Source organism: Mustelus asterias, chromosome 19 (assembly GCF_964213995.1).
Source record: "Mustelus asterias chromosome 19, sMusAst1.hap1.1, whole genome shotgun sequence".
Taxonomy (NCBI): domain Eukaryota; kingdom Metazoa; phylum Chordata; class Chondrichthyes; order Carcharhiniformes; family Triakidae; genus Mustelus; species Mustelus asterias.
Window position 1 is genome coordinate 47,098,983 of NC_135819.1, and position 23,701 is coordinate 47,122,683.

The following is a 23,701-nucleotide window of genomic DNA, read 5'->3' on the forward strand; positions in this document are numbered from 1 at the left end:
ACACACACCAAAATAATTTTCTATGAGTAGCTTGAATCTGGGTGAATGGGGTGTGCGCTCATGGTGCTCAAAGCAAACATTACAAGGGCACTCTGAAGGCTTCACGTAGGAGTTTTGATGTCAACTTCAAGTCCTGGGAAGTCCAGATTTACTGTACCTGGCTCAATGAAAAAACAGTGCGGCCTCCTTTGAAAGCAAGCGCGTATTAAAATCATAGTTGTCTGTGGCATCCTGCCCTATTGGCAGCAGAGCCTTCTTGTCACAGATCAGCTTTCGCAGTCACTTATGCACCCACAGGAACCTACCAGATATCAATATGGTCACCTTCACCCCAAAAGGGTGAAGAAGATCTAATTTCCCCACCTCTTTGACATCCACTTTCTGTTTTGTTCTTGGTCTTGAGCATTGTTTTTAGATGTCCTCTTAATAAGTTAGGAATGCAAGTTATTGATGAATAAAAATGTATCCTTTATTTATGTTTGTAATAGAAAAAGCTTTATTCCAATTTGAGCACACCCTTAAAAAAAATCATGTTTAAAAAATAGTTACTCCATGTTTTTATTTACTTGTTGAATTTCATGATGAGTCATTAGTCGTCCAGATACATTTTATAATTTGATTATCCATCTTTAGGAAGGCATTGTAACTGATGGAAGTGTCTCTAATGAGGCATTTGAAGATGACGAGGAGGCTCTCGAAGAACCAGAACAGGATGTTCCAACGAAAGAAGTGGAAATTCAAGTTGACTGGAATTCTGATCTCCCCATCAAAGTCCTCGTTCCCAAAGTTACCATTCACAGTCTTATTTTTGATTTAAGTGCGGTGTCATTCATCGATCTTGTAGGAGTCAGAATACTTAAAATGGTGAGTAAATGTTTATTGATACAGAAATGGAAACTGGAAATGCTGCATAGGTCAGTCAGCATTCTGTAAAGGAAAGCCCAATGTTTAGGGTAGGATCTATCATCTTGGGAAGAATGTATCCCAAAACATAAAAATTAACATTTGAGGGGGCAGAATTTAATTTTTTTAAAATAATCATTTGGTTATGCAAAACCTGAGTATTGTTGGAAAAAGAGACATGTCATCAAATCTTTTTGTCTTGTACTCATCAGGATAGCTCACAAGAAATTAACAATGTAAAGGGAACATTAATTAATACTGCATGAGAAGAGAGTGGTATTTGTTGGCAATTGGACTCTGGTAGAGGCATTGCCATGGAGAATGCAGTATAAATTGTTGTTGCCCCTTTACTGTTGGTAATTTTTTGTGAGCTAGCCTGATGAGTGCAAGCTGAAAAGCTTTCATAGCATGTCACTTTTTATTCAGCAATTGTTTTCTTTTTAATTCAGGTTTCCAATATTTGCTTTTTTAACCATATTATTAGAATATGTTTTAGAAATAGCACACTGGATTAAATAGACGTTATTGATGTATCACTGCATTTTCAGATTAGAATCATTGGTTGCCCCATGACCTCTTCCCCTCTTCCAATTTGGGTAGTTTAATGAAAAGTATTTGAGTGATGGCTTCTTACTTGCAACATGTTGTCTTGGGCACCTAAATTTCACAAGTTTTCAATATCTGCTGCCAGTAGGTGAGTTTTACCACTAGAAGTAAGAAGCCATTGGTATATTTATTCACCAGTCCAAAGTTCACACTGTTGAGTCGTTCTGGAGTGGAGCGTGGCTCAGTGAGGCTACAGCACTGAAACTTAACCCTGTGACCCAAATCCATTCAAGCACAACTGAGACTATCCTATCCATTCCACTTCAGCATCTGGCACAAAGATATTTATAATACCGGTGATCATTATCATGGAGTGCTCATGTTCTTGAATAAGTCAGAATATAAACCCATAAATTAAATAGGCTATTCAGTTTATTGGATGGAATTCTATGACCCCATCTGCCAGTGGGATTTTCCAATCCTTTTGAAGTCAATGGACCTTTGAATGGTTTGCTGTGTTTTCTGGTCCCTGCCATGACCTGGCCTATAAATTCCACCAGTTGAGTCTGTTCTGTCATATTGTTAGCCATAACAGCTCTAATCTGAATTCCCTTATTCTTTAATAGCCTTCTTTTCCAGATAAGTATTCATCTCTTTTTATACTCCGCTTGATGCTATCACTTGTTTCTCTTGAGCTACTCTACATCTTGCAAAAATTAGAGGTTGTAATTGTAAGAAAATTGCAAATAAATCCAATAGGGAATGCTAAGAGAGTGGTCAGCATATGGAACTTGCTACCACATGGAATAGTTGAGGGGAAGAAATACATTTAATGGGAAACTATATAAGCACGTGGGAAACTATACAAACACATGAGAGTGAAAGGAATAGATGGATATCTTACTAGAATGGGAGGAAGCCTTGTGGATGATGGATCATAGAAGCCCTACAGTGCAGAAGGATGCTATTTAGCCCATTGAGCAAGCACTGACAACAATTCCACCTAGGCCTTATCTCCATATGCCAATGCATTTACCCTGCTAGTCCCCCTGCCGCTATGGACAATTTAGCATGGCCAATCAACCTAACCTGCACATCTTTGGACTGTTGGGAGGAAACTGGAGCACCACGGAGGGAACCAATGCAGACATAGGGAGAACATGCACACACAAAGCCGGAATTGAACCCGGGTCCCTGATGCTGTGAGGCAGCAGTGCTAACCACTGTGCCACCCTAATCAACCATAACAAAAATTGTTTAGGGCTGGCTGGCTTATTTCAGTGCTGCAAATTCACTGTAATGCCATCTTATTAAGCTGCTCTTCGTGAGTTTAGTTTTAAATGATTGTCCCTTAACTTTCTCATTTGCATAGGTTTTAAGCCAAAAACTCACTCCTTTTAGTCCCAGGTATAGCTCCAGAAATATCCATTGTTGTTGTTCTTGCAAAAATAAGAAGGCAGATTACTACCTGAAATTGGGAGAGGGGAGTGTGCAGCGGGATCTGGCTGTCCTTGTACACTAGTCACTGAAGGTAAGCATGCGGTAAAGAAGGCAAATGGCATGTTGGCCTTCATTGCAAGAGGTTTCAAGTACAGGAGCAGGGATGTGTGGTTGCAATTGTACAGGGCCTTGGTGAGGCCACACCTAGAGTATTGTGTGCAGTTTTGTTCTCCTTTTCTGAGGAAGGATGTTCTTGCTCTCGAGGGAGTGCAGCAAAGGTTTACCAGGCTGATTCCGGGGATGACGGGACTGATGTATGAGGAAAGATTGACGAGGTTAGGATTGTTTTTGCTGAAGTTCAGACGAATGAGGAGGGATCTCAGAGACTTATAAAATTCTAACAGGTCTAGACAGGATAGATGCAGGGAGGATGTTCCTGATGGTTCGAGAGTCCAGAACCAGGGGTCGCAGCCTGAGGATTCAGGATAGTCCATTTAGGACGGAGATGAGGAGACATTTCTTCATCCAAAGAGTGGCAAGCCTGTGGAATTCATTACCACAGGGAGTAGTTGATACCACAAACCTTGTATACTTATATACTTGGTGTTTTCCCTATTTGTATTGTATTCTCATCTTTCACTCTTACATACACAACGTACTCTCTTTCTCTCTCTCTCTTTAAAGATAGCAGATGCAACTTAATCCCCATTTGCTTAATCCGTGCCCTTTTTACAATTTTTCAGTATCCCTCCTACATTAGCTTATCTGGGTTAAGTGTAAATTCCTGCAGTTATTCTTTGGCAGATTATCATTAACTGCCTTTGTTTGCTGGTATTAAAAAAACAAACTATAAGCTTGGCTGTTTCATACAATTTGTTCCTCTGGTCAATGTGTGATTTTTATCTCAGCAATATTTATATGATCTGGTGTGCAGATTAGCCCTTGCTGACATGTTGCTGCTGATTGTTTATTGCAGGTTATCAGACAATTTGAACGAATAGGCGTTAAGGTGTATTTGACAGCCTATGACGGTAATTGGTTTTCATTATTATGTTTTTTAAATGTTCAGTGAAAACATTGGAGAATGATATTGGAAAAAAAGAGTACTTGATGGAATAAAGCTTGAAATGTGCAAAGCAACCTCAATAAATTATTTCCTTTTTCAGAGAATTAGGTTTCTTTATTCTCTCCAAGCTGGTAGCCACTTGAAATGCCTAATAAAAAGAGTAAAAGGATTGTGTCAATCTGAAGCTGTGTTCGTTCAACTGATAGCTTTCATTCTATTTTGAATGCAATCAATGATCTCAATACAGTGAGTCCTCACTTAAAGTTGTGGTTTTGTGTTCCTGAAAATAACAACTTTAAATTAAACAACTTTAAGTTAAACAACTTAAAGCGAATCCTAGGTCCACAATGTTAAAACTCGAGTTAGGTTGCTTTGAATGTCATTCAATGTGAAATTTGAAATAACATAATGTAGATGTGTAGTATGCATTCCTAGCTGAAATAACTTGCAAAATAAAATAAATCACTAAATAGAGAAGCAATATTGTATAAATTCAAGTTGGATAATATTCACTAATCTCTCTCTTCTTGGGCAGTCCCTTTTGTTCAGTTTTGACTTGTTTTCATTCTGGTTCTGCTGATGGGTCCAATGGGTAATTGTAGACTTTGCCAAATCTGGAACATGTGTTTCTTGGAGGGTCAGTTAGATAAATTGTTTGCAGGTTTACACTCTGCCTCCTTGACTTCCTCTCTGCATGTTCCCGGCAGTTGTCTTTGTGGTTGTTGTCTTCCTAAATGAAGCTTCTCTGACTTTGGTCAGTCACCATGAGGTTAGTGGGGATGCTTGACCTCTTCACGGATGTTTTGGGGACACCCCTAAGGCCTTGCAGTGGAGGTGTTATTGAGTGATTAGCACCCTGATGCTGGGCTCTCTCACTGCCTTTAAGATGGCTTCTCTGCCTCGCTTGCTGCAAAGCTGAACAAGGGCAAGAAAGTAATCAGGAAATTGCAGAATCAGCCTCCTGAAGAGTAAGTACTGGATGCTGTATTTTTCACCCAAATAAGTGCTGAGACAAGGAAAACAATTTTACCTGTGTGCTGCAGCAAATGCCCCCCTCTTGGCCTTTAAAACAGTCTCTCTCTGTCTCACCCAATGTAAAGCTCCCCAGTGTGCACACCCGGGGCTCCAAAATTAAAATCTGCTTGTAAAATCAAGAAGCTGACTTTCTGCACAAAATGAGCAGCCCAAGTTTCAACCTCTTCCTTGTGAAAAAGAATAACCTGTTGATTTGGGTATTCTTTGTTGAGAATTTTACTTCAGGGTTTTTTTTTTGTTGTAAAAGATCACGCTTCCTTCCAGTGCGAACAAACACCCCCTGTCGCACTCGCTTCAGAATGATGCCGATCAAGTTATGGGTTCTGACATCATATCAACGCGCAATGATGATGCTAAATGACTTGCAGCAGCGCAAAATGACATTAAATCAAAATTGAAGACGCAAATGATGAATACTGGCCTTAAAAATTGCGTGACTTTAATGCAAAATGACTTGAAGCAGAGCAACTTATAATGGGGACTTACTAGATGGCTTTGCAGTGATCACTATGGAAAGTGTATGTGTGGATATTGAGGACAGTATTATGCCTAATTATGATATCCTCCACAGGTGGACAGCCTGAGGTTGAGGCTAACACATGAATAACGCTTGTTTGGATGAGGTGTCAGATAATAATCACCAGCCATGAAAGAATGGCTCGCTAAGAGAATCTAACCCTTCAGGAGCAGCAGGGAGAATTTTTTTTAAAATTGCTTTTGTGAACCAATGCAGTCCAAACAGCATGGGTACACCCACTCTGTGGTGTTAGGGAGAGGACGATGCTGAAGTAGCAGAAATATTGTTCCAGGTCAACTTAGTGATTGATTTGGAGGGTACTTTGCAGATTGTGGTATTCCCATGTCACTGCTGCCCTTCTTCAAGTTGACAGAGTTTGTGGGTTTGGAGGATGCTGTCGAGGAGCCTTAGTGGATCCCTAGCAAAAAAATATACACAGGTATATAATTTTTAAAGTGAAAGACCTCGTAGGTTAACTTTGTACATATCATAGAATCATAGAAACCCTACAGTGCAGAAGGAGGTCATTCGGCCCATCGAGTCTGCACCGACCACAATCCCACCCAGGCCCTACCCCCACATATTTTACCCACTAATCCCTCTAACCTACACATCCCAGGACTCTAAGGGGCAATTTTTTTAACCTGGCCAATCAACCTAACCCGCACATCTTTGGAATATCTGCATGTGAGATTTTGCCCAACATTCCTTTCAGAGGACTTGGTCAACTTATTCCACATTTGAATTGGAGGAATGGAATATCTTTGCATTCTGTGCAACCTCCTTCCTATCTGGAGAGCAAGTGCCTTATATCCTGGAATACAGAACACATTATTCTGCTGTTGAAGTATAAATGTGTTCACTGCAGTCCATCGCTCAGATCAGTTAGAACTGATCAGTCATCATGGAGTCTCGGGTCATTTAGAAGACTGGACTACTTTCAAGAGGGATAATCTCGCCTCGCCCTACCCTTCCACCAGAAATCAGAACACCAGCCCCCACCACAATGCCAATGCCAGTGCTTTTTGGCAAAACTATTTGAAGTAACAATCTTAATCTCGTATAAAACCCACCATTCAATGTGAGCATTGTCAAAGAAGGTCTATGAGTGCATATCTGTCAGCTTCGCTATTCAACGTATCGTACTTTGCGAGAGATCAAAAATAATCCTTTTGTTTTGAAAGAAAGGCAAAAAGTCTTTAATTCATCTGGAGCTTGACGTTTAAGGTTATGTGGCACCCTGACCTCCACTTTTACAGCAGTCATAGTTACCTAGATTTGCTTGATGGGTCAAGTAGGTAAAGCATTGTACTCCAGATTGGTGATCCATGCCTTAGAAGACTGGCTGGTAGTCCTTTAATTTTAATACTCACAATTCATGCAGATCTTCCAGGCACTAATATCACCTATCCAGAGGCTACCTTATAAGATTCAATTCTTGATTTAGACTTTATCTCCCAATTTATACAGAAAGGAAAGGATGTTGATATCCACACTATTTTTACCAGTATATTTAGTGGCATGACATACTCTGCAAAAAAAAACAATGAATTGTACTTAAACTCGCTCCCAGCCTCATGATTTTAATATTTTTATCATTCTAATTTCAGACCACATTGTGGGGAAAATGGAGAGCTGTGGCTTTTTTGATGACAATGTTAAAAAGGACATCTTGTACCTCACAGTTCATGATGCTGTTGTTTACATACATACTCAGACTATGTATAAAGACATACAAGATCCTATTTTTGAGAAGGTAGGAGAACGTTACAATGTTCACTAACGGATTTCTGGTTCTATTGATAGGAAATCTTGTAGTAGGGTGTTGTAGATCACAAGCTGTTTACTTGCAAAACATAGCGCTTACAATTCATAAGAAATGGGAACAGGAGCAAGCAATTCGCCCATCAATCCTGCTCCACTACCCAACAAGACCATGGCCAATCTGATTGCGGCCTCAACTCCACTCAGTGTTACATTTTTAAAAATATTCATTCGTGGGACATGGGCGTTGCTGGCTGACCAGCAATTATTGCCTTGGAAGGCAGTTGAGAGTCAACCACATTGTTGTGGCTCTGGAGTCACATGTAGGCCAGACCAGGTAAGGACAGCTGATTTCCTTCCCTAAAGGAATTAGTGAACCAAATGGGTTTTTCCGACAATCAACAATGGTTTCATGGTCATTTGTAGATTCTTGATTCCAGATATTTGTTATTGAATTCAAATTCCATCAGCTGCCGTGGCGGGAATCGAACCCGGGTCCCCAGAACATTAGTTGAGTTGCTGGGTTAATAGTCTAGTGATGATAACATCAGGCCATCGCCTCCCCTTTTGTATTGTAGCTACTGTTAGGGGGCCTACAAACTATTTCAACCAGTGATTTCCATCCGTTGCTATTTATCTCCACCCAAACTGATTCTACAAGTTGACCCTCCAAATCAGAATAATTTCTCACTACTGTTTTGGTCTCATCCTTTATTAACAGAGCCAACCCACTTCCTTTTCCTTTCTTTCTGTCCTTCTGAAATATCAAATACCATTCGATATTCAGGTCCTGGCTATGGTCAATTTGCAATCATGTCTCTGTGATGGCTGTCATGTCATACTCAATTATTTCTATTTGTGTTAGAAATTAATCCACCTTGTTACAAAATTCTGATCAGATACTCCCTGAAGATCTCACAGTTTTCCCCCAGCCTTTCCTGAAGTGTGAGAACAGTCAATGCTGGCTATCTCCACCTCCAGAGGGATTGCATTAATATTCCTTTACTGTTCAGTGGACATTTACGGAGACTGAGGCAACAAAGAGTTAGGTTGTGAGAGGGACAGGGATGTATATTGGACCAGAATTCTGCATTCTCTTTGTGCTTTCTCATTATCCTTTTTCTGTTGTCCATTTTGAACTAAATCCTGTAAAATATAGACATTTCTGTTAGGATGGGAGCACTGTCGAGGAAGGAAAGAATGAAACACAATAGATAATATCCATTAAAATTGACAATATTTTGTAGAAGAGGGACAAGTGGCACCTGAGTAAGCCAGTATGAGAAAACTAAAAGAAAGAAAGGGCTTCTATGTAATGAAACTTAACATGTATCTTTTGGGCTAAAATGCACAAGCTTAAAGGCGAGATCTTTTGGTTGTTCACGCCGGCGGCGCAACCCCGCCATGGATTTCACAGCGGTGTGGGGGTAGAATCAATGGGAAATCCCATTGACAGTGGCGGGACCAGAGGTTCCCAATGGCAGGCCTCCTCCACCCACTGAGAAACATATCACAAGAAGGCCAGAGAATCTCGCGCTATGTTTCTGCAATGTGTGTGCTATACCTTGGCATGTCGGACATGGAGGCAAAAATAATATATCATAATTCATAACGCATGTCACTTCTGATTAATCAGGAGCCCTAATCCAGCCCTCCGAAGCTTCCTCAACAAGTGGACGGATTGGTGCTGTCCATTTAAGAATTCTGTCCCGATCACACCACACCTCACATTGTCTGAGACAATTTGTAAGAATATCTTGATGGCACAGGGAGGTATTTGCTCTGATGTTAAGATGGCCTTTCCACTTTTATTATCATATTAAATCACCGATGGTATCCCGCAGGCCTTACGGATGGCGCTCCCTTAATAGCACTGTAGATGTGGAAGTGTATATGACACAGTTTGTGTTCCAGCAACTAATCATCATCATGAGCACAATGGATGATATAAATACACTTGCTATGTTGAGCATGATTTAGTGAAAAAGCACAATAATACAAAATATATTGTGCAGTGTTAAACTTACCCTTGTCATTTCTGTCAGATGTATTAAATCTTTGTTGCGTCATAGTTATCTATATATACTCCCCTTTGTTATTCTGCGACAATACTAATCTGTTAACTTATTTTCCTTTTTAGATATCACTCATGCAAGAATCAAAAGAACCAATTCCAATGTCAGAGCTGGAAGATGATGTGGAAGAATTAGAAGATCAGAATCAGGTAAATGCTTTGGTATTCAAATATCTAGTATATGATAGCCTAAGAATTCTCTCACCTGAACAACTCATTTCCCAAGGGCACAATCTCCTTGGATGGTATGATTAGGCTTTTCTCATCCTTGCGCCTCAGTTTCAAAGGTAAATGAATTGGTTTACTGAGAAACTGCAAAAGCAGCAGCTTAACGCATAGTGCAGTCTGAGCTGCAAATAATACAGCATCTATTTAGCTCAGTATACCAGAAACAATTTTACAGTATGTGGTAGCAACAGCCAACACGTGCATCATGAACTTCACTTGTCTCTTGTAACTGGCTTCTATCGAACTGCTCCTTTTGGTTTTTTGAATGCATCGCCCTATCAGGAGTCCGGCCGGGCCTGGAGTAAACATTTGAATTTTAAAGAGAAAGCAAGTAAGGTACAGTATTAAAATTGCCATGAGCACAGGCCTGTACCTGTGATAATCAAGTTCAATTGGGATTTTCAAAATGGAGATAATAAGGGCATTGAGGGATGTGGAGCTGAAGTGCCGATCAGCCATGATTTAATAAAATAGCAGAACAGACTTGAGGGCCTGAATGACGGACTCCTGCTACTGTGGAAAATTAGCCAGATCCTTTTACCTGGATTATAGATGCTGCACTGTTTATTTATTTAGTGTCACAAGTAGGCTTACATTAACACTGCAATGAAGTTACTATGAAAATCCCCTAGTCGCCACACTCCGGTGCCTGTTCGGGTACACTGAGGGTCAGTTTAGCACGGTCAATGCACCGAACCAGCATCTCTTTGGGAAACCGGAGCACCCGGAGGAAACCCATGCAGACATCGGGAGAATGTGCAGACTCCGCAGTCACCCAAGCTGGAAATCGAACCCGGGTCCCTGGCACTGTGAGGCAGCAGTGCTAACCACTGTGCCGCTGTGTAATAATATGAGGGTGAATAACAGCGAAAGAGAGCAGGTTATAAGAGGCAGAGTGAAAGACAAAAGGGAATAAGAGCAATATGAGAGGCAGAGGGGAAATTGAGAAAGACCGATTTAAAAGAGGGTAAGTGGTGAATATGCGACGGGGAATGAGAGGAGAGAAAATAAAGAAATGAGAAAAGAAGGATAGAGAGACAGGGAAAGAAAAGTACAACAGTAAAGTACAATTTCAAGGAAGCGTTTGGAAAAACCATGCCAAAACTCATTACTGTGCAAGGTTTCACTATCTAGTTCATGGTATGTGGATCTTGATTGTAGCTGCAATGAGAATACTGACTACAGTATTTTTAACACCTGTCAGGATAAATAGTGGTCATTTTCCAATTTTGTTTTTGCTGCCAGAGGGTGCACTTTGGAAATTAAGCCATGCATGAAACATGATTTTCTGACCATTTAATCAGAAGTTTATATGCTGTACATGACTGAATTTCCAATACTTTCTCTTGACTGGCAATGCTTCCTGCTGGAGCACCAAGTTGGAACGTTGTGTCCAATATCCTTTTCTGTCTCTTAAACATGGAAAAGTTGGCTTGACCTGATATACGAATCCAGCCCATTTAAGCAAGGCCATTTGAATCCAACGAACACTTTTGTTTCATGAGAACTCAATATTACAATAGCCAATTTTCTCCTTGGCAATCACCCAGGGCTGCACTCACTCATGGATGGTTGAAAGCTGCAGGGCTAAACTTGATTCATGGGTGATTGAAAGCTGGAGCTGTATCTTTGTTATTACTTGGCTGAAGTAAAAGAAACAAGCTATGGCTCATTTATTATCAGTTCTTAACCCGGATAGCTCTCTACTGCATTACCATTCAGGATGACCTCTTTCTTGGTGTTTTTTCCCCCCAGCATTTTATGTCCCCAAAATCCATCATTTCAGTAGTTGTAGGGATTGAGTACAGAAGAACCCATTACTGCTACCAGACGTCACCAGACATCTTGCCCAGAGTTCTCTGAAATTCCCCAATAGCTAGGTTTAGAAAGGCAACATTTAACAGCCACACGGAGGTTTCTGATTCCTAATCAATGATTGAGTTATCTGCTCTCAGCCAAGGTGACAGTGGGCCTGAGTAAGGAGTGGAAAATCATTCCTGATTTCTGTTATTGATATTGTTAAGGCTCTGATAAGTGATTATAGTTGGGCTTTGGGTGAAGAGTCATAAGATGAAATTTTCTCGTCCTGCCTGCCCTGGAAATCATAGCGGGCAGCGGCAGAACATGGACCATGCAAAGGTCCATTGACCATGGGTGGAATTTTCCAGCCTTGGGACAAGCGTGGCCGGAAAATCCCACCCATAGAATTTTACAGCACAGATATAAGCACCTGTCTATTCTAATCCCATTTTCCAACACTTGGTCCATAACCTTGTAAGTAATGGCGTTCCAAGTGCTCATCTAAGACATGACTAGGTTTGACTGTGTTGCCCTCACAATTGAACTGCGTAGTTCTACATCTGAAGAATGGCTTACTCAGTCATCTGTAATAGACCAGATGGTACCCATTGAACCATATCTATTGTGGATCAACTGGTTGTCAATAAAATGAGACAATTTTCTTTTTCAAGCACTTAAAAGTGTCAAAGAATCTTTGCCAGATGCACCGGATTTGCAAATTTAGCTGATAGTATCCTGAGTAGGACTTTGGCAGCTGTTACTGAACAACAAACTGCATCAAATGCCAGAATTCCACTGCCCCACCCACCATGGGAATCAGAGGAGGCGAGTGGGGCGGACAATGGGAAGGTCTGTTGACCTCGGGTGGAATTTTCCAGTCTTGGATAGAGCAAAGCCGTAAAATCCCACCCTAGATGTCTGCTTCAGCTGCTTATCCAGCCTTGCCTGCAGTAAGGTGCGAATGTTGGAATCAAGCTTGCACACTGCCCTCCATAGTGGAATAGCCTGTCCAACATTCACTAAGAATTACATCTGAAGAGCAACCACCTCAAAGTCTTCAGTCTATCTCTGAAAGAAATAAAATCAGTGAAATGGCCAACTAAACTCCCAAAGTGCTTTCCAATTAATGCACTAAAGACCTTTGGTAAAATCAAAAATAGTTTAATAAATTTGGGTATCTTTCTTTGACGATATTGTCCAATAGAATATGTGACCAGCTACTGGTGTGGCTGTAGCCTTTTATCCACATCAACTAATTTTAATTGAAAATTCCTTACCCATAGTACAAATAAATGTACTTCACATCTAAGTTGATGTGTTAACCAAATATATCTACCACCATTATTTCAAAACAGTCTATCTTTCACCAAAGTTTGGACCTCTGACGCAAATTTATCCAACAAAACCCATATTAATGCAGCTTCTAAGCTTTTTTCCAATAGTCGCAAGTGGTACTTGGAGTTCCTTGGAGTGATTTACTGTGAAAGTTGACTCATGCAGCAAGACACACATGACCTGTGTTCTCTGCCTATAATGCAATTTGATGCTACTTGCCCCGTTCTATGACATGTCCTGATTAGTTGCTTGTTATTGGTTGGCCTTTCATTTGCTGGCTTGGAACAGTTATTCCAATTAGTTAAGCTGACCATAACAACAGCTCCTGTCTCCAGACAATGCAGCTGGTGTTTCCATGGTGTTGAAGTCAAGTGTTTTTACTACTTTTCCCATGCTATTTTAACAGACGACCAATAAGCAGGAACCAAGGAAATAGAGCACACACACTGATTAGAAATCGCTTGCGTGCAGGTTATTGCCTTACCACCTTAATAACAACAACTGCAAGAATGGCACAGTGGTTAGAACTGCTGCCTCACAGTGCCCAGGTTCAATTCCAGCCTCAGGTGGCTGTCTGTGAGGCGTCTACACGTTCTCCCCCTATCTGCATGGGTTTCCTCCGGGTGCTCCAGTTTCCTCCCAGTCCAAAGACATGCAGGTTAGGTGGATTGGCCATTCTAAATTGCCCCTTGGTGTTAGGGGGTTAGTAAATACATGGGGTTACAGGGATAGGACCTGTGTGGGATTGTTGTCGGTGCAAACTTGATGCACTGTAGGGATTCTATGATGAACGTACACATGCTTACGCAGTGTGAATATGACTTGAAATCACACCCCAATCAATGTGCCTATTATTTGTGTTTTATTTACAAATGAAAAATACATCCGGATTCTCAATTAGCCCCACATTCCTCGTGGTTTAATTGTTAGATAAAACTATTCCAGGAAAGCAGTTTGCAGCTAATAACATCTTAAGATCATTGCTGTTATTCATGTTCCATTTCAGCAAGCATTAATGTTTGCCTTTTTTTAGCTATTACAGTTCAATTTACTGCTCTGGAAAAAGACTTGTCATGATTAATTTCAAATATTTCTTTACAGGGCCACCGTGGATTCAGCTACTAAAGCACATCCATGCAGATGTTCCTGAACAATGCAAATTTCCTGGCCATACATACGTGATTATTCAACATACTGTGGTTACACATTGCAGCTTCAGGCTGTCTCCCATACCATACAGCTGTAGTGCTATTATACAGTTAGAACATGAATGATATTTGGTAATCTCAGAATCTATTTTTATGTATATAAAATGTACTACAATCTTGCCTTATTATTCTTGCAGTGGTGACTGTAATTGTTTTATCTGGGAGTTAAAATTATTCATTGTTTCATCGAATAATGGGCATCATGTTGTATGGATACTAGTGATGTGATGACATTGACAAGCAAGGTGTAGTGTTGCACCATAGAATAGCCTAAATTAACCTGCAGTAGAATCTCCCCCATCAGTTAAATCTATATCATGCAGGCCATTCACCATTGCAAGTGTTTGATTGCACTGTTTATTTTCTCCCCACAGCATAATAATTGCAATTTTTTTTTAATGTTCTGAATGATTTTTTTATTTTTTGTGATGGTCTAACACTTTTTTCCATGTTTCCTACAATGTCATGGAGGCTAAGTACTTGTAGTAGTAGTAGTTGTAGACCCTTTTTTAGGTCATGCTAACAAGATGTCAAAATGAACCTTGTACAGTGGCACTGAACCAACATTAACCCAAAATGTGACATTTAGCCAACCATATCCACCAGGCTCCGAACGTTTATCCTCAAAGTGTTGTTATCTCTCTGTTTTGGGTTTACTTTATAAACACTAAGGGTGAAATTTTCCCAATCCCACAGATATGGATTTGGAGGCAGGACTGGAAGCATAATGAGAGAATATCGCATTGGAGCGGCTTGCCAGCACAGCCCTGCCTCCGCATAATCTTGAATATAGAGGCTAACCAGCTGCAGTGAGTAGTTAATAGGCTCAATTATGTGCCCACTCGGCAAATTAGTGGCCCCACTGGAATCTTCCTGACAGCAGATGGGGCCCCTGGCTGAGCCTCCAGTCTGGTCAGTGGCTGGAGGTGGCCTGCCACTGGCAGGCCAGTGAAGCTTCCTCTTGCTTTCACCCCCACCCTGCTGCTAAGCCAGTTGCCCGAGGACCTCCGCTGTGCCCACAGGCTATCCCGTGGGGTCAATCACCCTCCACAATGAAAACTGTGACCAACCATTTTTTATTGCACATTTATAATTCTTTAGAGCTCGTGGTCTCCTACCTACATCAGCAGCGTCCACCTATCCCTGTGGGGTGGCCAGTTAGAAATCACCGTAGGCCTTTAGGTCTCTGGGTTCTCTGGTCGTCTTGTTCTGAGTTGGACAAGGTTTCGTGACAGGGCTTCTTAGTTGGCTGGCTCCTGGAAGAACACTACAGATGGCCCACCACATCCAGGTTCCTGATGGTTAGGGGAACCCATTTATCCATGTAAAAATCCAATGTTAAGTGCCTGGTTTTATAAAAAGAATTCCACAGCCAAATGCTTTTCTGCATAGCATGTTCATTGAACTGTTCACAATTCAGATATTATCTATCATAACTGAATTCATAGCACAAGAGTATAATGCAAATCATACACGTGGAACATTGCTGAGTATTAGAAAACAAAACTATGGAATTATTGAATCTTAACTATATATCTATGATATTTTCTGATTCTTGTTAGAATTTTCAAAAAATGCTTAGTAGCCCTTGCAGGGTTAACGTGATTCTTTATGTTAGATGATGTTTGTAGTTCTCAATCTTTCTTAAAATTAAAATTTTAATCATGCTGCAGGGAAAAATATGATGAAGACCTCGCAGAAATATTTTTGGAAATAAAATTGTTAATTTGGGAAAAAAATTCTTTATCAATGGTAATAATTACTTTAGAATGCAGAGGTGATGGTTAGATTTCTTTTGTGATTGTAAAGTATAAATGTTGTAAACTAGTTAAAATCGGACTGTCTCTATTGTGTTTGGTGTTTGTTTACCCACAAGGCATCTGGAACTTTCAGAAGCATCATGATCAGACTTATCTTAACCAGAATATGCGAGAAGTTTTGTAAACTCGTTTTGGAGCATAAGCATCTAATTGGTTGCCGTCAAAGACATTGTACATCTTCTTGTTGGTATAAAAGAGTAATGTTCCAAGACGGCTATCAAGAACTGTATTTCCTGTGCGCAGTTTGGAACTTAGAAGCGACAGCAATGTAATTCAAACTAAATATTGCAACCAAAATGCATCTGTAACAATTGTTGTCCAGTTTACATTTGATTTACTGTTCATGAGCTCCTAAACATGAAACATTGAAAAGATAAGAATGAGACTTTTCAATCTTGGCATGAAGCGCTCCAGTCCAGTCAGTCTTGAGTCTTATCAGCAGGTATGTCGGTACATATAGAACAGCCTGATTCAAACCTACGGTAACCCATTGTCAAGATGTGATTTATAACATTGTATACAATTCCGAGCCAACCAAAGAACACTGAAGAGACTTCAAAGAACATAATTTAGGCTTTATTTTCGGACCTAAAGTCATAATGCTGAACGAGAAATTCAGGGAGCTGAACTTACTTTCATTAGAGATAAGAAAATTGAGAGGACGTATAACTTGACATTTTGAAACGAATGGAGTTGGAAGCAGGGCTCTGTTTGCACAATTGAAAGATAGGAGTACAACATAATAAGTCTCGAACAAAAACTAGAGATTAGAGAGTTTTATTTGTTGTATAGCAGATAGGCTGACTAAGCTCCATTAAAACCAGTTTGCACTCTGTTTATTAAGTTATTTAAGATGCTCATATGTACAGTGGAAAACAATGGCTTATATATGCTAATTGGGTCACCTTTTGGGGGAGTTGCAAGTGTAAGCTTTAAGACTGGAATAATAATCCACAGATTTTCTTGATTCTCCTTGCTGCTTGGGACAAGTGTTAGAGTGTTACCCACTCGGAAGGTTTCTTCATCTGTGATTGGCTGGCTGGGTAGAGTCCATTGATTGTACACGGTGATTTTTAACAGCTGAAAATCATTTACCACTTTGCTTTCTTTTGGTTTTTTTTGAACTTGGCAAAGTGGTTAGTATGATTCATCTTTTCATGTAACTGAAATCAAGGGAAAAGGTCAATAAGATTATTTCTTCCAGCTTAACCTTTTGGTTTTGAGTTCTTTTATAAGTTGACTTGCAGAGTGAAGCAATACCATTTACTGTCAAATCTTCTTTTAATATGTTTTTATGAAAGAATGTTCAGTTTCTGAATCAGGATGTGAAATTAATATCTTAATCATTTTGCAACAAGTTAAATAAAATAAATATTGAATATTTGTAATATTTCAATTTTACTTATTTTAAACAATTTTATTCTGACAACCTCCGAGTGCTGTTACTGAGGTTTCAGCATGGGGATCAGACAATTATAAATGATTTTTGCATTCAGAGTTGGTATTTTCGAGAAATGTTGGTTGATTACTACTTAACGTGCTCATTATACACCTGTTCACTTTCTTGGTGAAAGTGTTAATCTTTTTTAAATTAATGCCGATGTTAAAAGACACCAGTAAGTTACAAAATGAGAGGGTAGATTAAGCAGCGTGATAGTTTCAGACTGGGCTCGGTGGCCGCTCTGAATCTGGTGTTGAGACGATGTAAATACGTTGATGGATAGTGCATCTCTGTTCTAATGGAATCAGCGACTACTGGGGGTTATTCCTTAAATCATTGCCCGTGGCAGGGGAATGGGCAGTCAGCACACAGGACTCAAACTTGCAGGTAGAATGGAGGGAGAGAATGTGGTCTGCATGGGCTCTGCACCTCTTTGACCTTTGTCCTTTTGTGGCCTGCAGAAAATCAGTTTTTTTTAAAAAACAGGTTAATTGACTTGTAACCTGATTCTGTCTCTCTCTCTTGCCAATCGACCAGTGACTCAAATATAGTCATGACTAGTGGATTCCAGATGAATGATTTCAACTCGATTAGATTATGGATGTGTGAATTCCTTTCTCAGCCAGTGTTCATTATCTGAGGTGATTAGTTCTATTGTGTAGGCCCCAACCTGGTGAATACACCAGGTGATTACCTGGATGTTCTGTGAGTGGCTCAGGGGATGTTCCCATTCACCCTCCTTCAAGGTCATGGTCTCCGCTGGAGTTTTCTAAAGTTGACTCCAATGACTTTGCAACGTACAAGGTACAGTCATGCAATATTTCAGCCATCTTCGAATCATTGGAATGCAGTTTCAGTCTTTTAAACTCAAACAGTGGTTTTCAGCCAGTAAATCTGTAACTTCATTTTTGATATAAAGCATGCTTTAACATTAACAGGCACGTAAAATTAAGATCTGAAAAATCTACAGAGCTGACAGGATGTTTTTATTGTCCTTTCACTCCGACATATGATTGATCTGAAACAAAACAGCATCCTCACACAAATAGACTTTCCTGAGTTTGCATTGCTAATGGGGGGAGCTTTCAATACCTTGCTCATCAGACACATGGGGCAAGAAATCAGACTTGTTACTGCCCATTTTGTTTAGCTACAGCGAGTGCACTTAGAGCTCCAACAGGGTGGCTATTGTGCATATGCCCATTACACCAGCTGTCATGTTGGTAAGGGTGTGAGCTTGCGTGTCATATGTGCAGAGAAGACTTAATATCAACTGTGCCATCTTGGAGCTCAGCAGTCCAGCTCGTGTACTCTTAATCTCACACTTTGCTGCAGCAGAAGCAACCCCCACCAGTGCTAAATAAAGGGATCATCAGCTATGTACAAGTTAGTTGTTGGTGTCTTGTGTTGATTCATACAGTTCAACTAGAGTTTGCAAGCTTACAACAGCTGCAGCAAATGTCACTGTAAAAGAAAAATACTGGAAACTTGAAATAAAAACAAGCAAATGGTGTGCCAGAATGGAGAGTAAAACAGGCTGGATTTTACCGCCCTGTCCGCCACGGGAATTGGAACGGGCGAGGGGCAGACAATGGAAAGGTCCGTTGAACTCATGCAGGATTTTACGGTTTTGGCTCGAGCAAGGCTATAAGATCCCACCCTTGATGTTTCAGCTAAATTACCTTTCATGTGAAAGGTCATCACCATAAAGCACCAAATAATGTCGACAGGATGTGATGTGCAGGATGGACCTTTTGCTGACTTCAAGACTTTGCATAAAGCTATTGCTCCTGGCCATGGCTGTATTGGCAGGCTAGCTCCTTGAAATGGAACATGACTGGGAGAAGAAGCAGAGGCAGCACAGAGCAGTATAAGCTGCTAAGACAGGGAAGAGGGAGAGCAGGGCCTTCAGCTGAAGGCCATATTCAGCCGTGGCGTTCTGGGAACAATTCACGTTTCTGAACTTCAGTGAGAAGCAGCTGCAAGATGTTTGTGCTTCAGTTTGCCCTCACTGAAATCTGCCACAGCTACAGCCTCTGCGCAGGGCAAAGAATACATTGGCAGCAGCTGTAATGGTGACTGCGGCAATGAAGCTTTATGCATTTGGCTCCTCGGCCAGAGCTGAAATATTTGCAACGTTTCACCATGTTATCTGTTGTGTGAAGGAGTTCACCATTGTACAATTAATTCTTTCTTGCCAGAAAGCAGCAAGTGGAGAGAGAGCAGGCAAATTGCTAGGGCAGCAGGCTTCTCCACAGTGCAGTGTGCCACTGATGGCAGCACATCGCTTTGCAGACATCAGGGCGGAATTTTCCAGCCGCGCTCACCCCAAAACCAGAAAATCCCACCCGTGTTCAGCGGACCTTTCCGTGGTCCACCCCTCGCCTGCTGCAATTTCCGTGGCAGACGGGACAAGAAAATTCACCCCCAAATGTCAAGCCATGTACTGACAACAAAAGGGATTTCACTTCCTCAAAGTCCTGATGGTATGACACCATAAGCAGCAAATCATTTTGGCGCAGGCTTGGAGGGCCAAAAGGCCTGCTCCTGTGCTGTACTGTTCTTTGTTCATACAGACCCATGCTGGTACCCTGCAGTACTTGTGAAGCCTTTATTTTGTGCCAACTGCATTTGAGCCACTATGGCAAACCAAGGAGTGGCTACTGCGTAACAAGGGCTATCCACTGATTCCGGTCTGCAACCCATGCAACTGTGCAGATTTTCTCTCTCTGCTGTTCCCCCCTAAGGTTTCCTGCTCTCAATTATTTCTGCAGGATCCCCCATTGGAAAATTACTCAGAAACATAATCAAAACATGGTAGATGTGTGTTTCCTTTGTCTGTTGATGCAGACTACCGCAGATATTGAAGATAAGACTCCAGAACATCCTATCTTACCAAAATGAAATCGACGTCCACCAAAAAGACTCTCATATTAACTGTACATATGTAAACAATTAAACTTGGTAATGTAACCTATGTTCATAGTGGGTGAGTGTTAATGTTTAGTGTTTAAAGTTTGTTCTTGTACTATTGAAGTAAAGGGGGAGGGATGTTATGTATTGTAAACCAATGCATCTCTGATTAGTTACATGACATGTAGTGACAACATCAGAGACATTCACGGGTTATTCCCTCTGTTCCATCCTGGACTGTTCAACAAGCAACTCCTACTTAATAAAGCTCAGCTAACTGGTTATGAAACCCACTGTGTGGCAACCCTTTCATCCTTTTATCTTGCTGTACAAGTGAGCTGACCATATTAATATATAATGGAATTTGGGAAGGATGTTGAGTGGGAAGGTGTGTGTCGGAATATGAATTGCGTCTTTACAGGATCTACAATTTATAAATCCAAAGAAAATGCAGGATGTGCACGGATAATTTACAGGCAGACCACCCACAATTTTTCACCTCTATTTGGGAATTTAGATTGAATGCAGCATTCCCCGGTTTCCTGACGTGTGCAAGTGGAATTTCTGTGGATGAGCTTTCTCAGTGAGGTGTTTTCTCATGGTCATTGAGGAGGTAGAGGGGCCAGTAACCATTTTAAACAACAGATGATCTGTTGCTGGCTGAACAGCTCACCCAATGTTATTTAAAAGCACTCAGGTTATATATTGAACTTCCTGTAGATCTTCCATGATGTTGTCTGGTATCTTCACTGCATTTTTGACCCTCCGCGCAATCCCATTTTGAGTCTGGGAGCTGAGCACAGGGGAAGGGGATGAGTTGCACAATGGGAAGATGGAGCAGAGGGTGAAAAGGACGTAGGAATATTAAAATGTGATGACTGGACTTTGTGTGGAATAAGGGTTTGCTTATTTACCAATGAATTGTGGGAGGGCGGGTGCAGTGAACTGTGTTGGCCTGGGGTGATTTTCTTTGAGATGATACTTCTAATTTACAATTAATAAATCAGATCACCGTAACAGGGAGTTTCACAGTAACTTCTTTGCGGTGTTAATGTAAGCCTCACTTGTGACTAATAAATTAGCTTTAACTGTATCAGAAAGCAACCTTTGTTTGCTCAATCCAGATGCGTCAAAGAATAAGAATGTTTCATGACTCATCGGGCAGGTATTTTTTGACTTGATTCTTGGGATTTGGGTAAGGCTGACAAGGCCAGAATTTATTGCTCCTCAAGTTCATCAGAGGGCAGCTAAAAAATCAAACTTGTTTTTGTTCTTTTGCGGATGTGGGTGTTGCTGGCAAGGCCAACATTTGTTGCCCATCCCTAATTGTATTTAAGTGGATTTCTAGGCCATTGTAGAGGGATGGTAAGTGTCAACCACATTGCTGAGAGTCTGGAGTCGTATGTGGGCCAGACCAGGTAAAAACGGCAGATTTCCTTCCCTAAAGGACATTAGTGAAGCAGATGGGTTTTTACAACAATCAACAATGGTTTCATGATCACCATTACTGACACTAGCTTTTCAGTTCCAGCTTACTAATTGGATTTAAATTCCACCAGTCTCCATGTTCCCTCCAGCATTAGCTTGGGTCCTAGGATTACTAGTCCAATGACATTACTGCTATGCCACCATCTCCCCTTAGTCTTGTTGACGACATTGGTTAGGTATGGCAGACTTCCTGCCCGAAAGGACATCAGTGTGCCAATTGGATTTTTATGATCACATGATAGCTTCATGGTCACTTTTATTAATGCTAGCTTTTTATTTCCAGATCTTTTTTAAAAAACTGATTTAAAATTTTTAGACTTCCATGCTGGGATTTGAATTTACACTCTCTGGATTACTATCCAGACCTCTTGATTACGAATCCATTAATGTAACCACTATACTATTATACCTGTGCTAATTTGTAGAGGATTATATTGTTTTCTTTTGTATGTTAAACTACATTCTGTGAGCTGCAGTTATCCATGTGACGTGCAGTATTACTTCTGCATTCTATGAGTCAGCACAATCCATCCAACACAAACAAGATGTGAACTTCTCACTCCTATGCATTCCCTGATGACTGTCTTCTGGGCATCTTTGCCTGTTCTAGTTCTCCTGTGCAGTGCTGTCCCAAAGAGTGTAAGTGGCTTCTGACTTTCAATGGAGGAGCCAGCAGATGACCTTACAGGTCAGCCTTGAGCATCTCTGGGCTTTGTGGGCAGGCTTCAGGCTGCCCCCACCTCAGCCTGATTGACAGCAGCCTGGGTTGTCTGGTTAAGAGGCACCAGTAGGAGCACTGTCTGAGTGGCAATGCTGGAAGCATGGATGCTGTCAGCCTGAGAAAAAAGCAGCAGGTTCATGCTCCATGTGGCCGCTGGTACCCCACCAGGATGGCACCTCAGCAACCCTAGTTATCCGCTGAAAGGGTTAAGATTACTGGACTGCTGTGAAAGCCTACAGTCTCCTGTGAACACTGAGACATGCACAATGACAGCAGTCTGAGCCTGCGTAGCGGAAACATGGCTCTCAAGATTTCCATCTGAACTTCCATGGCATCACTAAGAGTTGAGAAAATTTCACCTGTACTGCAGGAGAAACCGAGACAGTGGCCATAAGATGGTCAGTCTATCAGTAGTATGGAGTTGACCACCACTTCCACTGTGGAAAGGATGAGCTCTGTCCCATGTCCCCTGCCAAGTTGGAGCCTCTTTACCTGATGACAGTGATAGGAAACAATCCAGCAGGCCTGCCAATGTCTTGAGTATCTCATTGTGCATCACCATCATCACAGCATTCTCTGCAGGTCACCTATCTGAATTCCCTGTAGTAGAACGTGTGCATCAACTCCCCTTTTGGGCATCTGGTTCACATGCCAATCTTTCTCCTGGCCTGGCTGCAAACTACTCATGCTCAAAAACTCACAATGTGTTGACTATAACTCTATACCACTCCCTAAGGTCCTTGCAGTCCCAAGATCTGAGCTGGTAACTGCAAGTCTTAGATCAACTGATGGTTCGTTCTCACCACTTTTCGTTCTCGCTTATCCTTTGCCACCTGCCTTTGCTGAGGTTGTCCAGGTGGCAGTGCTTCAGTATCTGAGAGCATACAAATAGTAGGTGGGGGGTGGGGGTTGGTACTGGGTTATGGGATGGGTGTAGGGAGGAAAGCAGCATCGCCATTGTCAGCTTGCATTTGCAACATCTCAGGCGGGGGGTGAGGAGGGAATTGAATGGGATCATCAGGTTGTTACTCACTATCTTCCTGTACAGTCTCTGCTGCACTGCCTCCTGCCTGATGATGCATAGGGCCATTTCCTCCCTGGAACTTGGGGGATGGATTCCTTAAGCTCGCTGCCCCCACCCCCACCCCCACCCACCCACTCTCTAATCTCCCGTCTGGTGATATGGGCAACATTCTCCGTAAGGAAGCGGGCACAGTGGTGATTGTGCGGCACTGTATTTGGGTGCTGTGCCTACAATAGTTGAATAGCTGCATGTATGTGGAGGTGGGGGAGGTGGATATGATACTGGCAGCATTGATTGATATGTCTGTGTGAGGAGAAATATTTGAATGTTAGTCGTGAATGTCAAGGTATGCTGCTAAATGAGTGATGAGGGTGTGGT

General features: G+C 41.4%; 1 protein-coding gene across 1 annotated transcript in view; it reads left to right on the top strand.

Annotated features, from left to right (window-relative positions):
- LOC144507926 (pendrin-like) overlaps positions 1–17,120 on the top strand; it is a 52,849-nt gene extending 35,729 nt beyond the window's left edge. Inside the window, exons 16-20 of the mRNA XM_078235481.1 lie at positions 634–864; positions 3,866–3,920; positions 7,118–7,263; positions 9,412–9,495; positions 13,810–17,120. Coding sequence (XP_078091607.1) covers positions 634–864; positions 3,866–3,920; positions 7,118–7,263; positions 9,412–9,495; positions 13,810–13,833 — 540 coding nt within the window. The 3' untranslated portion in view covers positions 13,834–17,120. The remainder of the gene's footprint in view (positions 1–633; positions 865–3,865; positions 3,921–7,117; positions 7,264–9,411; positions 9,496–13,809) is intronic.
- Positions 17,121–23,701: the final 6,581 nt, after the last annotated feature.